Source organism: Saimiri boliviensis, chromosome 4 (assembly GCF_048565385.1).
Source record: "Saimiri boliviensis isolate mSaiBol1 chromosome 4, mSaiBol1.pri, whole genome shotgun sequence".
NCBI lineage: Eukaryota > Metazoa > Chordata > Mammalia > Primates > Cebidae > Saimiri > Saimiri boliviensis.
Window position 1 is genome coordinate 19,984,575 of NC_133452.1, and position 13,429 is coordinate 19,998,003.

The 13,429-nt window shown below is 53.3% G+C and overlaps 1 protein-coding gene across 1 annotated transcript; it reads left to right on the forward strand.

Annotated features, from left to right (window-relative positions):
* Positions 1-3,051: 3,051 nt before the first annotated feature.
* On the forward strand, positions 3,052-10,428 carry LOC141584123 (UL16-binding protein 3-like). The gene is made up of 5 exons (XM_074397065.1): positions 3,052-3,214; positions 7,055-7,318; positions 7,544-7,819; positions 8,313-8,423; positions 9,655-10,428. Exons 1-4 carry the CDS (start codon positions 3,130-3,132, stop codon positions 8,420-8,422), a joined length of 735 nt encoding a protein of 244 aa, XP_074253166.1. The 5' UTR covers positions 3,052-3,129; the 3' UTR covers position 8,423; positions 9,655-10,428.
* Positions 10,429-13,429: the final 3,001 nt, after the last annotated feature.

The following is a 13,429-nucleotide window of genomic DNA, read 5'->3' on the forward strand; positions in this document are numbered from 1 at the left end:
CAGCAGGGGTGAGGCAGAGGGCCCAGGTGTGCACAGAGGCCCCTCCTCCTGTCACCTGGCTGTCCTCCTCCAGGCTCTCCTGCCAGCCTTCTGCCTTCCTCCTGCTCCCCCAGTCACTGGCCCAGGTCACCCAGCCTCAGGGGTGGGGCTGCCAGGGCCTTCCCAGTGGCCTCCTCCCAGGACTAACCCAGCTCCTGTCCCCAGCCCTGTGCATGGGAGGTTCTTCTCACACACAGATCCCTGGACCCGCCACGCTCTGCCCCTCCCAGGTCTGAGAACTGCCCACCCCTGTGTGTCTGCTGTCCTCCACACCACCCTCCACGTGGCCCCTCCTGCACAGAGGCTCTAGTGCATCAGACCAGAACCTTCTAGGCTCCTGTGTCCCTGCACAGTCACAGAGGTGGCTGCCATCCTGTGACCCTGTCCTGAAGCAGAGACAACCCCTGGGCTTGGTCCAGGCCTCCTCCCTTTTCCCACAGCCTCAGGGCCTGGGGATCGATGGTCACCAGGTGCAGGGCCTCACCACCTGAAGACTGTGGAGTTGAAGGTCTGTGCCTATCTTTCTCATTGAGTGGGGAACAGGCTAAGTGGAACTCACGGCCTCTGCCCAGTCCTCACCCCAGGCAAAGCCCTCCCTTGCAGCCTTGTAGGACTGAGGGCCCCTCAGGGTCGTGGGGTGTCCCTTATGCTGTGCTGAGGAACAGCATCTGAGAAACAAAGAGACAGGACACAGAAGTACAAGGAAAATGCAGCTGGGCTCAGGGGGGCCACGCCACCTATAAGCGGAGTCAGGTGAGGCCCTGAATGTCCAGAAGCATGTGTATTTATTGTGTATAGGTTAAGGGGCAGGGCTGTGAGGGAAATCGCCTTTAATGATAGTGATAGGGTCGTGAGCAATAAAACAAGGGGTCCACCCCCATTAGGTCACCTAGGCTAGGAGGTGGACAGTGCGCAGCAAGGGGTCCATCCCCATTAGGTCAGCAAGGCAAGGGCCGTGTGCAGTAAGGGGTCCACCCCCATCAGGTCAGGGAGGCATGGAGGTGGGCCATGCGCAGTGAAGAGGATACAGTGTGCAATACCTCTGACTACGGGCATGCTACTTCTAAGATTTATAGGAGGATGCTTTAAGTCATACAGCAGTGACACAGCTGTCAGGGTTACCACCACCTGCTTGCAGCTTCCAATGAGTTCTGTAGGAAGATGCTTTTCGAGCAGCAAGGTAACAAGAGCTGATAAAGTTCACAGTCACGAGGGTTGATTATCCGGAGGGGTTTTGAGCCCTCGGATGCTCGAGGAATTGCCGCTCTGAGGGCAGCCTTCCACAAGAACTGGAGCAAGGTCCTACAACTCCTTTATCAGGAGGAGTGGCTCTTGCTCCAAGCCTGCCATCCAACGGGTATCTTTATAATACTGAACACTGCCGCCTGGGTCATGGGTTCTTGTCCTGGTATACCTGTTTTTCCCTTAAATCATGCTCTGTGCTGTGTCTGCTCTAGGCATTCCTCTGATTATGAACTAGGATATAGTTTATATATATATATGAAAATAACTGAGTGGTAAGATATTCTTTAGGCACTCATTCTGTGAACTAATATATGATTATATAGAGAGGATTATATAAAGGAAAATAACTGAGTAGTAACACTATAAACTGAGATATTCTTCAGGCCTTAATTGTGCCAGGATACTGCTAAGCTCTCCTTCCTTAGTGCCTATATGTGGGGGGAGGGTTACCCACACCACCCTCTGGCATCTGCCCACAGTTCTAGATGGTTCTATGGTGACTGTGATGAGGATACGCTTGGGTTGCCCCTTTGAGGACAGCTGCAGTGACCATCCAGGACTGAGCAGAGGTGCGGGTGCAGCCGTGGGTTAGGTGTGGTTGGCCACAGAAAAGTGTGTGTTGGAACTAGATGCTCGGTGCCTCAAAGAAAAATCAGCACCTAGACAGATGATCTTTCAGCAACGCAATTTTTACATCCTGAACTGCAGGAAGGCTACTCTCACTAGCCATCTTGCCACAAGAGTACAATGAATAAACGAAAACACACAAATTTATCCCTTACCCATTTGGGGTCATCCTTACTGCGTTGCCTGATTCCGTTGGCCAGAGCTAGTCCTCACAATCTAAACTAAAAACCGATTGGCTAACAACTTAAAACTTTCTAAACGGGTAAAAGCAATGAAGAGCTGGGACATGTCTGTGAACATGAACAGCACGGATATTTTGGTTAAAGTACAAGGACATAGAATGTACTACTGCCTGTAAGCATGGCATGTCTAACAGCTACATAGCATAGGATCTAACAGAGTTATTAGCACCCTTATTCTTTAAGGTGCTAATAAGAAAGGAAACTTTAAAAAGGAACTTTACTTCCCACAGCGTGCAGCAAAGTGAGCCCCATGCATGCATAGGCTCCTCCCACGGCTTCTGCTCTCCATGGAAACACAGCTCATCACACGACTGATCAGGGTAGGCCAACAGGGCTTTCTTTTCTTTTTGGTTTTTCCAGAAGTCATAAGCGGATATAGAATATACTGAAAGACCTCTTCATGCTTTTAGTGGAGAGGCAAAGAAGGTCCGCTCTGGACTGGGGAAGCGGCTGGGCCAGAGCGGGGCGGGGAGAGCAGGGACTTCGGGGCGAGGACTGCGGAGGCGGGGTGGCGAGCCACGCGGTGTCGGCCGGGGGCGGGGACTCCGGGGAGGGCGAACGTCTCCAGCACAGGCGGTGACAGGAACACACCACGGCCACTGAATATTCCTGTGCAAGTTTCTCCGCTTTCCTGTGCGTCAGTATTTACACTGGAGTAAAAATAAACGCTATGTAGAAAATTAAATGGGGCGGTCATAGCAGGAAGTGTCCTGTCCCGCGTGGAGCCGGCCCGGGAGTGCGGGGCTCCCAGCCAAGGCTGCGGGCTGGCCGAGCTGCGGGCGGAGAGGGGCTCAGGGGCGGAGCGGGGCGCAGGGGCGGATCTGGGCGCAGGGGCGGAGCGGGGCGCAGGGGCGGAGCGGGGCGCAGGGGCGGAGCGGAGCATTCTAAGCCCGGCCATTCATCCCCCATTATCCGCCTGGACCACGGCTCTCTACCCCATTGACCACGACTGTCTACCCCTGCGCTCCGGACCCCAATGGCAACAACCGCCAGCGTCGCGTTCCCTCTGTACCTGCTGCTTCTGCTCCTGCCGTCCGGCTGGTCCCCGGCGGGTTGGGCTGGTGAGTTGGGGACAGCGGGGCCCAATCCTCCGGGCAAGGGGAGGGGTGGGGGGGCGGCTGTGGACGGCAGCAGTTTCAGAAGAGGGGAGACCTGCGCTATCTCCCCGGACTGCGCTCTCCCTCAGTTCCCTTCTGCCGCTCCTTTCAGCCTATTCTGCTGCCTACGGCGGCCACTTGCCTCCCAGGCCAAGAGGATGTCAAAGAAGGCGGAAAGGGCACGTCAGGGGGGTGGAGTGTTTTACCCCAGCGAGTTAAGGAATGTGTCAAACTCTGAGGTTCGGTTATGAATCCTTCATTGTGCGGCCAGCGAGAGGTGGCTAATGCCCAAAATTCCCTTGGCACCTAAGAAGAAGGTGGTCTTTTAAATCCTAGTTTTGAAAGGGAGGGGGAACCTAGCTGAAGCAAATTTTTCACAAAAGCAGAGTAAGCAAAAAGGTAAAAGATAAACTGGTGCATGAGAAATAAAACAGTGTGAGGTTCGAGGGGTGAAACTGTCATGAAAGACACAACTTATAGATAATGGGGGCTCTGGGCGCTAGACTACACCTGCGTTCCCAGGCTCGGCTCATGCCACTTAGCTTGGCCTCTTATCAACAAATGCATTCATGGAGGTGCCCAGTGTCAGCCTGCCCCTGCTACGTACTATAGTTATATACTTAATGATGGGAAGATAACTAAAATGAGAAGCGAAGATGGAGTCTGTCCGGCTCAAGAAGCTAACATAAAGCCTGAACAGCTTTTAGTCTGAGAAAGAGAGTTGGTTTTAGCTGACAAAAAGCAGGTTATCACAGGGCTGCAGAGGGCGAGGTGGGGCAGGGATTCCTGGGGCAGCCCATCCACCCCACCCGCCCTCGGGAAGGAGACACCAGAGCCCCTGGAATCCAAGCTGGGGTCTAGACAGGGGTGAAGAGGGGGTCCACAGGGACACGATGACAGACACTCCCACCAGCCACAGCCCTTCTCTGCTCTCACCCGCTCTCCACCACACAAACCCTCCAGGACCCCCAGGTCTCCCTGCCCTGGAACTTCCACCTTCACTTTCCTGCAGACACAGACCTGCACCCAGGGGCTCAGCAGACACTTCCCACCCCTCCCCTCAGCATCCTCTGCCACCTCCCAGCTCACATCCTCTCCCTCCCCACCTCAGCACAGCCCTATCATTCCACAGGCCTCTCTCACCTCCCCATCCATGAAGGGGCCCTTAGAACCTCCTGACCAACTGGCACCTACTCCCCCCTTGCCTGAGGACACATCCCAGGAAATACACCCCATGCTGTCCACAGAATCTAGTGCAGGGGGCATGGGAAGCACTGTTTCCCTCAGGGTGACCCTGGGAACTCTGGCAAAGAGAGGCACCCGCTTCTGCTCTTGGGTCCCAGACCAGCCCGTTCTTCCTACTGGGGAGCCGGGTCATCGAGAGTATTCACTGTGCACACAGGAGTCACCAAATCCTTTCTAGAAAGAAATGGCTGCAGGCACTGTGGTCCTTGCCGGCCATGGGTTCTCTGTCTCTGTCACGTCCTGTCCCTTTGTAGAGCAGCAGCAGGCAAAGCAACCTGGAAATAAAAGGGAGACCAGATGTGGACACCATCCTAGGTTGCTGAGCCCAGATGAGGGCACCTGCTGTGTCCTGGCAATTGGTGCCCCATCTCCTAGGGTGTCATCTCCAAGTGGTGTCAGTTGAAGAGTCACAAGTGTGTCCTACCTTGCCTGGGCTTCTGGGTGGTGTGGATGTGATGGATGTGAGTGGGAGTCCCATGGTTTGAGCCTACTCTCCCCTCCTTTGCTGCTGAGTGGCATCAATGATCCACCGGGGCCATCAGCAACTCTCCCTAAAGCCTCGGGTGTGAGCTGGGGGTGAGGGGGTGCAGCCATGTGGTGTCCGGAGATCGGGGCCAACTGCTTGTGCAGCTTCTCAGTTCCCTGTGGCCCCGCTCCTGCCCGTCCCAGGAGAACCACCTGCATCTTCTCACAGGCGGGCCTACCTCCTTAATGACCTAGAGCGTGAGGAGCACACCCTGTGATGGCAGCTCTGAGGCTGCGAGGTCACTGCCCTCCCACAGGGAGGCCCACCTCCACCAGGGCCCAGAGACACACCTGGAGTGACTTTCAATGAGGAGATTTTGCAGCTGTGAGTGGCACAGCCTTGATTCTGAGCACTGGGGGACGCTGTTGTGATTCTACGGTTGGGAATTGCCATGAAATCCACATAGCACCTTTTCCAACCACACATGCCTCTGGGATCTTAGGGAGTCCAGGGTCAAATAGCCATAGTGGCAGGTCCAGCCCCACTCCTCATTCACGGACTGTGTATGGCTGCACCCCTGCTACAAGGGCAGGGTTGAGTAGTGATGGGGAGGTCATATGACCAGCACAACCTGTAATAGGTACTAAATTAACTACAAACTCTATCCATTCCTGGTACAAATCCAGGAAATGTGAAATTGCCATCGAATGGGTCTATGAGTGCAGCACATCCCTCTAACTGGACCTGACACAGGTGTCCATCCGTTACTTTGCCCCAAATGCACCTCATGAGTAACAAGAGAGCAACTGAACGCTTCAGATCCCTGGGAGGAGGTCGGGTCGCACACTGTGTCCACTAGGCGTGTCTGGGTATTTGCTCCTTCTTGGTGTACAGTCAGCAGAGTGAATGCCCATCTGGCTCCGTGGGGAGACTGAAGCAGTCACTGCATTTGCTGTGGGTTGAAGGGGCCCACCAGGGGCTCTGGCTCTTCTTCTAGTCATGGACTCTGGGTGTGAGATGTGGCTCAGTTGTCACAGTTGAGCAAAGGAGCCCGGTTATTTCCTGGGGTGATGGCTTTCACCTTCCAGGTCATCCGTCCTTGCATTTTGTCTTCGTTTGTTGTAATTATTTAAGTCTAGCAGTAGCCGCGTGGAGTCTCCATCTCTTTTGGATCTTGGACCCATTTGTTCTATGAGCCATGGGCAGAGCTTTGTATGGCTGAGGTCCCCAGCTGGCATTGTGACTTCCCTAATCATTTCCATCATGGCACCCTCCTTCCTCCTGACAGTTGACAGCCTCCACTTGAGATCTGGTATTTCAGGATTTTCCATCCCCATTACTGTTGGGCACCCATTTCAGGAATAACATCTCCTACCCCCAAACCTGGCCCTCAGCAATGGGCACCCCTGAGCTTCATGACAGTCTGCTGCCTTCTCCCGGGGCCTCCTTTATATGCTGGGTAAACAGGAGTCCTCCAGGCTTCCCGTGAGCACAGAGGACGGACATTGTTCTGGATTTTCATGCTGCAGCCACTCTGGCATGGGCGCTTCTCTCGGCCTTTGGTTCCTTCTTCTACAACCCGCCACGTAAGAGCTGGGTTTCTGTTTCATGTGGTGTGGGTCATTCTTTTTTCAACGTCCCAAGGGCAACCTACTAGCAGATGAGAGGCACATTCCAGGGAACCCACTTTACCTTGTTTCCCATAATAAATAAAGTCACGCTTATCCAATGTTGACTACATCGTACCCACTGTGCCATGCTCCAGCATCCTCAGGGCGCCCTCCCCACTCTACACCTCCCACAGTCCACCTAGACTGCTGCTGAAGATCCTGCCATCTAGGCCCTTCCTCCTGTAGCAGGCCTGGCACCTCCCTGGCAAGGTCCTGTGCTGACCGATGTATGTATAGGCCTGGGCAGAGTGGGGAGATGGACACATTGGTGACCCATGGTTCCTCCACAGACAGAGGCCACTGCCCAGGAAGAGAAGTTCATGCTCTGGCAGCCCCGCCCTGCAGGAAATCCTCTTGCTGTCACAGTGTCTGGGGTCTTTTCCCCACCCCAACACTCTCCGGTGTTTTTCTTTTTTCCCGTAGACGCTCACTCTCTCTCGTACAACTTCACCATCACCCATCTGCCCAGATCTGGACAACGGTGGTGCGAGGTCCAAGGCCAGGTGGATCAGAAGAATTTCCTCTCCTATGACTGTGGCACTGACAAGGTCTTAGCTGGGGGTCGCCTAGAAGAGCAGCTGAATGCCACAGATGCCTGGGAAAGACAACTGAAAATGCTGAGAGAGGTGGGGCGGAGGCTCAGACTGGAACTGGCTGGCATTGAGCTGGAGGATTTCACCCCCAGTGGTGAGTGGAGGAGACCGAGGACGGAAGGGAGCAGACTGTGGGCTCAGGGGCTGCACCGTGTGCGGGGAGAAGACATTAGACACGGGGCCTCCATGACGCCCAGCAGCAAGGGCAGGACCTGGAGGAGACAACAGGGCCAGATGAGAAGGGGCTCAGAGGAGGAGGGTGTGGGGCAGGGAAGAGAATTTGTAAACACCAGAGCTGATCTCTTTCTAATTGGGGCAGGACCCGTCACGCTGCAGGCCAGGATGTCTTGTGAGTGTGAAGCCGATGGACACATCCATGGATCCTGGGAGTTCGGATTTCATGGAAAGAAGTTCCTCCTCTTTGACTCAAACAGCAGAAAGTGGACAGTGGTTCATGCTGGAGCCAGGCGGATGAAAGAGAAGTGGGAGGAGGACGGGGAACTGACTCAGCACTTGGAGAAGCTTTCAGTGGGTGACTGCGGGAGCTGGCTTCAGGACTTCTCGATGTGCAGGGAGAAGAGGCGGGAGCACACAGGTGACTACAGTGGGGCACCGGGAGCGCCTGGAGATGCCGTCGAGTTACAGCCTTGTCTGTTGGTGTCTGTGGTGGGTGCGGGTGTATGGGTGTGAGTGGGTGTCAGTGTTTGTGGGTGTGGGAGTGTGTTTGTGAGTGTGAGTGTGTGAGTTTGAGTAAGAACATGACCCCTCGTCGGGAGCTCCTCCTGGGGGCGCCTGTGCTCTCCCGTCCTCCTCTCCCTTCTCCCTCCTGACTCCTCTTCCTCACTGCACCTGCTTCTGCTCCCCTCACTGTGGATTTCTCGCCAGCCTCAAAACTATGGGCATTATTGTGTTTCTAGACCTTTCTCCTTAGATGTCCCTCCTCCTATAATCACTTTTCCTTTCCTCTCCCCTTGTTCTGTTTCTGGAAATACATCAAAACCACCTCCAAGGGGTGGCAGGAGCAGAGGAGGTGTGTCTTCAAATGCGGGGCCTGGGCAAGGGTTGTGACGCTGGTGTTTCCATTTCAGCACCGCCCTCCGAGCCCTCAGGCACAGCCCAACTCTGGGACGTGGCCACCACTGTCATGCTTTGCTTCCTCTGCCCCATCCTCTGCTGCTTCCTCCTACCTGACATCTGAGGTGAGTCCTTTAGAGTGACAGGTACTGTGGGCAGAACTGGGAGGGGAGCAAGAAGCAGATGGGTGAGGAGGGAGGATGGGAAAGGAGAATTCCCAGAGTCCCCGCCTCCCCATGGCCGGGACCTTTCCGTCCTGACATGAGACAGGTGAATGAGACCTAGTGTCACTTGTTGGCACTGACCTGGGCAGCTCTGCCCTGAGTTCTGATGGATTCTCACCTTCAGAGGCTGGAGGGAAAGGAAGGGGCCCATACAAGGCTCCGGGTCTGATTAGCCAACTCAGGCCTGTTTCAGAGCAGGTTCCTTCTTGGGAAGGGTAGTGGTGTGTGGCCCGCAGGCAGCAGGAACCCAGACACGGGCAGTCCGCACAGTAGGAGAGGAGCAGCATGGCCGCTTCACCTAGGATGTCAAGGGAAAGGGCATCCCTGAAGGAGGCAGAGGAGAGAGTGATCTGGGGAATCCCAGGACGAGGGGGCGGTGAGGCCTTGATTCACCCCCATTCCAAAGGCCGCATTCTCAGAGAAAGCAGCTTGGGTCCCAGCAGTTAAGGGGAAGGTGAAGGGTGGAGTGTGTCCAGGTTTAGGAAAAGGCCGAGCCACTAGAACCCATGGGATTGCCAGCAAGGCTCTGTGGCAGTGCCCCTGCCCTCCCGCCTCCTGCACACTCCAGACCCTGAGCCAGCTGCAGTCCTGCCTGGAGCAGATGGACGCAGACAGGGAGCTGAGCGGCTGCTGGAGTTCCATGGTCAGCACTGAGCTTGACCAGGAATGAATGGGGCGGGTGGGGACGGTTCCATTCAGAGCTGTGGGTGCAGCTCCCAGGGTGAGGAGAGGCTGAGAGGGAAGGGGAAAGAGCAGGTTTGCCTGCAAGCCCACCCAAGGCCAGGGAATGTGGATCCAGAGACCGCTCTTTGGACAGGCCCCCCCGCCCCGCCAGGTCCTCTAGACCCTTCTGTGAGGAGGAGGAGCAGGCCCTGAGTGAGGGTGCAGACCCCTCTTTCCCAGCCTCAGTTCTGAGCCCCCATGGGCTGTAGCAGGGCCTGGGCTGGCTCTGTGATGTGGTGCAGGAGGAAGGAGGTTGGGAGGCTGCAGAGCAGGGGGGAGGGTTGGAGGGAAAACATGGTCCTTATCTGGGTGAGAGGCTCCAAAGTGCGGAGGGCCTAGGAGGGATCACCCGAAAGAACAGACCCAGGTTTTTCTCAGCCATTTAAACCAACGCTTCATCTTTCTGAAGGTGGAAGATGACACCCAGCAGCCCCTGTTGGCCCGGTCTGCCTCCCACTCTCCCTCAGAGAGGCCGCCTGTCTACTCACCGCTGTGCCTTGCTGGACAGCCAGCAGTTCAAGCCTTGGCAACCTCGCCGACCTCAGCAGATGATGAGGGCATTGGAGACCCAACCTCTCATGCCGCTCATTACCTTCGGTGATGGTCCTAGCAGCCATTTTCTTCACATCCTCTGCCACTTTCTCTTGGTGCTAATGGTTGGAATTCCTGTACAAGTTATAACTGGACAAGAAAACCCAGCAAAAAGCATTTTCTTTCTACTTCATTGGCAGACACTTCTCTGAAGTATGACCTCGTTCTTCCAAACGTTATTGCTAGTAAAATTGCATGCTGGGCTTCACACCTCAGGGATCATTTCCATGCACTGACCAAGAATTCTGTTAATCCTTTTTACTTTTATAGTGTTTTACATTTTCTCATTCTGTCAACCATATAGGAGTGAAGCAGCGTAATCATCACTCTCTGTAATCTCCAACTCCTGGGCTCAAGTGATCCTCTAGACTCAGCCTCTAGAATAGCTGGGACTGCAGGTGCATGTCACCATGCCCAGCAAGTTGTTTTAGTTTTAGGTAGAGATTGGGTCTTCCTATGTTGCCCACGCTGGTCTTCAACTCCTGGCCTCAAGCAATTCTCGCACCTTGGCCTCTCAATTCTCTGGGATTACAGACATCAACCACAGTAACTGTTGTAGAAATTTTTAATTATTTAATATGAGAAAGTGTTAGATTCCTGATTATTTCGTTTAGTAATTTATTAGGTGATACTTACAGTTAAATAAAGATGTCTATTTTCAAAGATAAGGATTGACTTTGGAATTTCTGTTTATAACCCAGTAGAAAATTAATGGAATTCCGTTTTTCTGCTGTGTTATGTTTAGTAATGCAGCTAGGGATGCTACAAGATATCTTTTGACAACAGAGACTTTAAAGATCACTTTTTACCTACAAGCAGACTGGCTGTCCGTCTTCACTGTCCTGAGGCCCTGGGGGCCGGCAGATATTCCTGCCTCCGTCCCTGCTTCCAGCAAAGTCATGCTTTCTGGTTTGACCCCAGCCCACTCCATGCTTGGCAGTGGCTTTTCTTGTCATTTTTCAGTGCTGACCACGTTCAATTCTATTAGAAGGAATTCTCGCCACAGATACATCTCTATTTGTAAAAGTTATTCTATTCCCCCATAGACAAAAGATCAGAGCAGCATATATAAAGAACTCCTAAAAATAAATAAAGTGCACCTAGGTCTTGGGCAATTGCTATGAGCAGGTCAGAGATGCTGAAGAAACCTGTGAAAGCTTTCATGTATCTGACACAATCAACGTAACAGCAGTATACCCGTGCATACCCATCCTACTGACAGATTTTTTAATCCGTCTCTACCAACTGGTGGACAGGAAATGGAATATCAGAGAGCTCTTACACTGTGGGTAGGAGGCCAGATTGAATCACTCCTTTGACTTTTACTCAGGCAGAGATCTTGGGGACAGTGGACGCTGTGCTCATCCCACTAACCAGCAATCCCAGAGTCACTTCAGGCCCCACACATGTTCCGGAGCATGGAGGTACTAGACTGCTTACTCTGCTGTCCTCTGTCATAGCAAAAAGTTAGCAATGAAATATTCTAGGACAGTACAGGATGCTTTCAGTGTCGATGAAAGATTTCTATTTCACTCTGCACCACAGTGCAAAATCTGAAATAGCAAAAATGAAACAATCCAAATGCTGCATAAAAATGTTAAACTTTTCCAACACGTTAGTGAGGATTTTTTATTTACATACAACAAAAATGACCACATCGATCCAGATCACTTTCCATATTTGCAAAAATATACAGATCACCCAGTGGGACGAATAGAACACCATAAGGCATCTATTTAGGAAAATGAGGAGGTAGGAAAGGCCCACATCCATCAGCTCCCTGGTGATAAAAGACATTCTTGGAACAACTGCTGAACTCAGAGTGGTGTCTGAGCATGAGGTGGTCATAATGTCCGGAGCGAAACTGAATTTGCAATTTGCACTGTGGTATCTGGAGAGTGTCCTGGTTTGCAAGGAAACCATAGTAAAGTATGGGACATGAGGTGGCATCATTAAGATGGGGCGTCAGTGTGACAGCTCACTCTCAAGCAGTGCAGGAAGAGAAGCTCTCTGTAACGTTCTTGCCACTCTGTGGATTCTGCTTGTTTCATAGTTCTTTAACCAGTTGAAAATAGAAATTCCAGAAACACTTACTTTTCAGAAACTGATGTGAAGGGGTGAATACCTCCACAAATGCGGCACAGCCTCCTCCTCCCCCTCCTCCCCCTCCTCCTCCTCTCCCCCTCCTCCGCCTCCTCCCCCTCCTCCTCCTCCCCCTCCTCCTCCTCCTCCTCCTCCTCCCCCTCCTCCTCCCCCTCCTCCTCCTCCCCCTCCTCCCCCCTCCTCCTCCTCCCCCTCCTCCTCCTCCTCCCCCTCCTCCTCCTCCCCCTCCTCCTCCTCCTCCTCCTCCTCCCCCTCCTCCTCCTCCTCCTCCTCCTCCTCCTCCTCCCCCCCCTCCTCCCCATCGTCCTGCAAAGCCAGAGCCTCCAGGTGTTTGCCTCTCCCGCTCTGTTCTCAGCCTCAGGCAGCTTCTCCTGCACTCTCCTCTCCTGCAGGTAACATCGAGGCTCCTCTAGAGACTGAAGCAGCTCAGGCCCAGAGTCCCTTCATCACTTTCTAAATATATGGGCTAATCCAGATGAGACTCAGATCTGTGAAGGGCTGGATTTCCATGGGCACAGGAGCTGACAGCGGGTTTTGCTTCCCTCTAGGGCTCACTTTCTGGCACAGCCATTGATGGTTGCCCAGGCTTGACTCTGTGGCTGCACCCTCTGTAGGGTCCAGCCCTGCAGTGTTCTGTGAGCCCCTCCTGACTGGTGCAGAGGCAAGAAATTGTAGAAATAAAAGACCCAAGGCAGAGAGTTTGGGCCCAGGGGTGCACTGCTACCCAAATCGCAGAGACCAGCAGTGACCCCGAATGCCTGGAAGCTCTGGTTTTATTGAGTTTCAAGTCTGGAGGCAGCGAAGGTTGGGTGTTTGGTGACTGGGGGCAGGGTAACATAGGGCGTGGCACACAGGTGGAGACTCAGCAATTAGCAGAGATGAGGTAGGGAGCATAATGCGTCAGCACTTTTCCATACTCGGTAAGAAAGAAGACGTTAAAATTTATATTGCTCTTACTGATTACCTTTTCTAAGAAAAAAGGAACCAGGTACAGAAATGGAACATAAGAGTGGACACGGAACGTGACCACTGAAGCACAGCACCACATAGAGACAATTAAGCCCCCGATGTCTGTGGCCCTGCCTGACAGCCACCAGGCCTGACTACTGTAACTGAGTTTGAAATCACCACTGAGACAAAGACTAGGCCAAATTGCAGGGTCTTTATTGCCGGCGGCCACGGAGGACTCGCGTCTCTCCAACCATGGCCCCAAAAGGAGGGTGTGAAGACCTTTTATGCCCGTAAACCACATCCTGGGCAGGGGTGAGGGTGAGGGGCTTTGGACATTTCGATTGTTACTGAAGTGGTTCACAGAAGTCAAGATAAGCCTTAGTTTACACATCGTCTGAGTAGGGTGGAAATTACAGACCTTAGTTACTTACTACAAGTCTTAAAATGGTGCAGGGGCCAAGATGGCGTTGGTTTGGGACTGCTGGCCTGTAGCATTAGGGTTACAGAGAGCAGTTTCAAAGGAAAGCTGAGACATGGTT

Bases quoted from the DNA above. Each gene is read 5' to 3' on its own strand.
- LOC141584123 (XM_074397065.1), top strand. From the start codon at position 3,130: ATGGCAACAACCGCCAGCGTCGCGTTCCCTCTGTACCTGCTGCTTCTG. The intron at 3,215-7,054 runs GTGAGTTGGGGA...TTTTTCCCGTAG, and splicing joins GTCCCCGGCGGGTTGGGCTG to ACGCTCACTCTCTCTCGTAC. The intron at 7,820-8,312 runs GTGACTACAGTG...TTTCCATTTCAG, and splicing joins GAAGAGGCGGGAGCACACAG to CACCGCCCTCCGAGCCCTCA.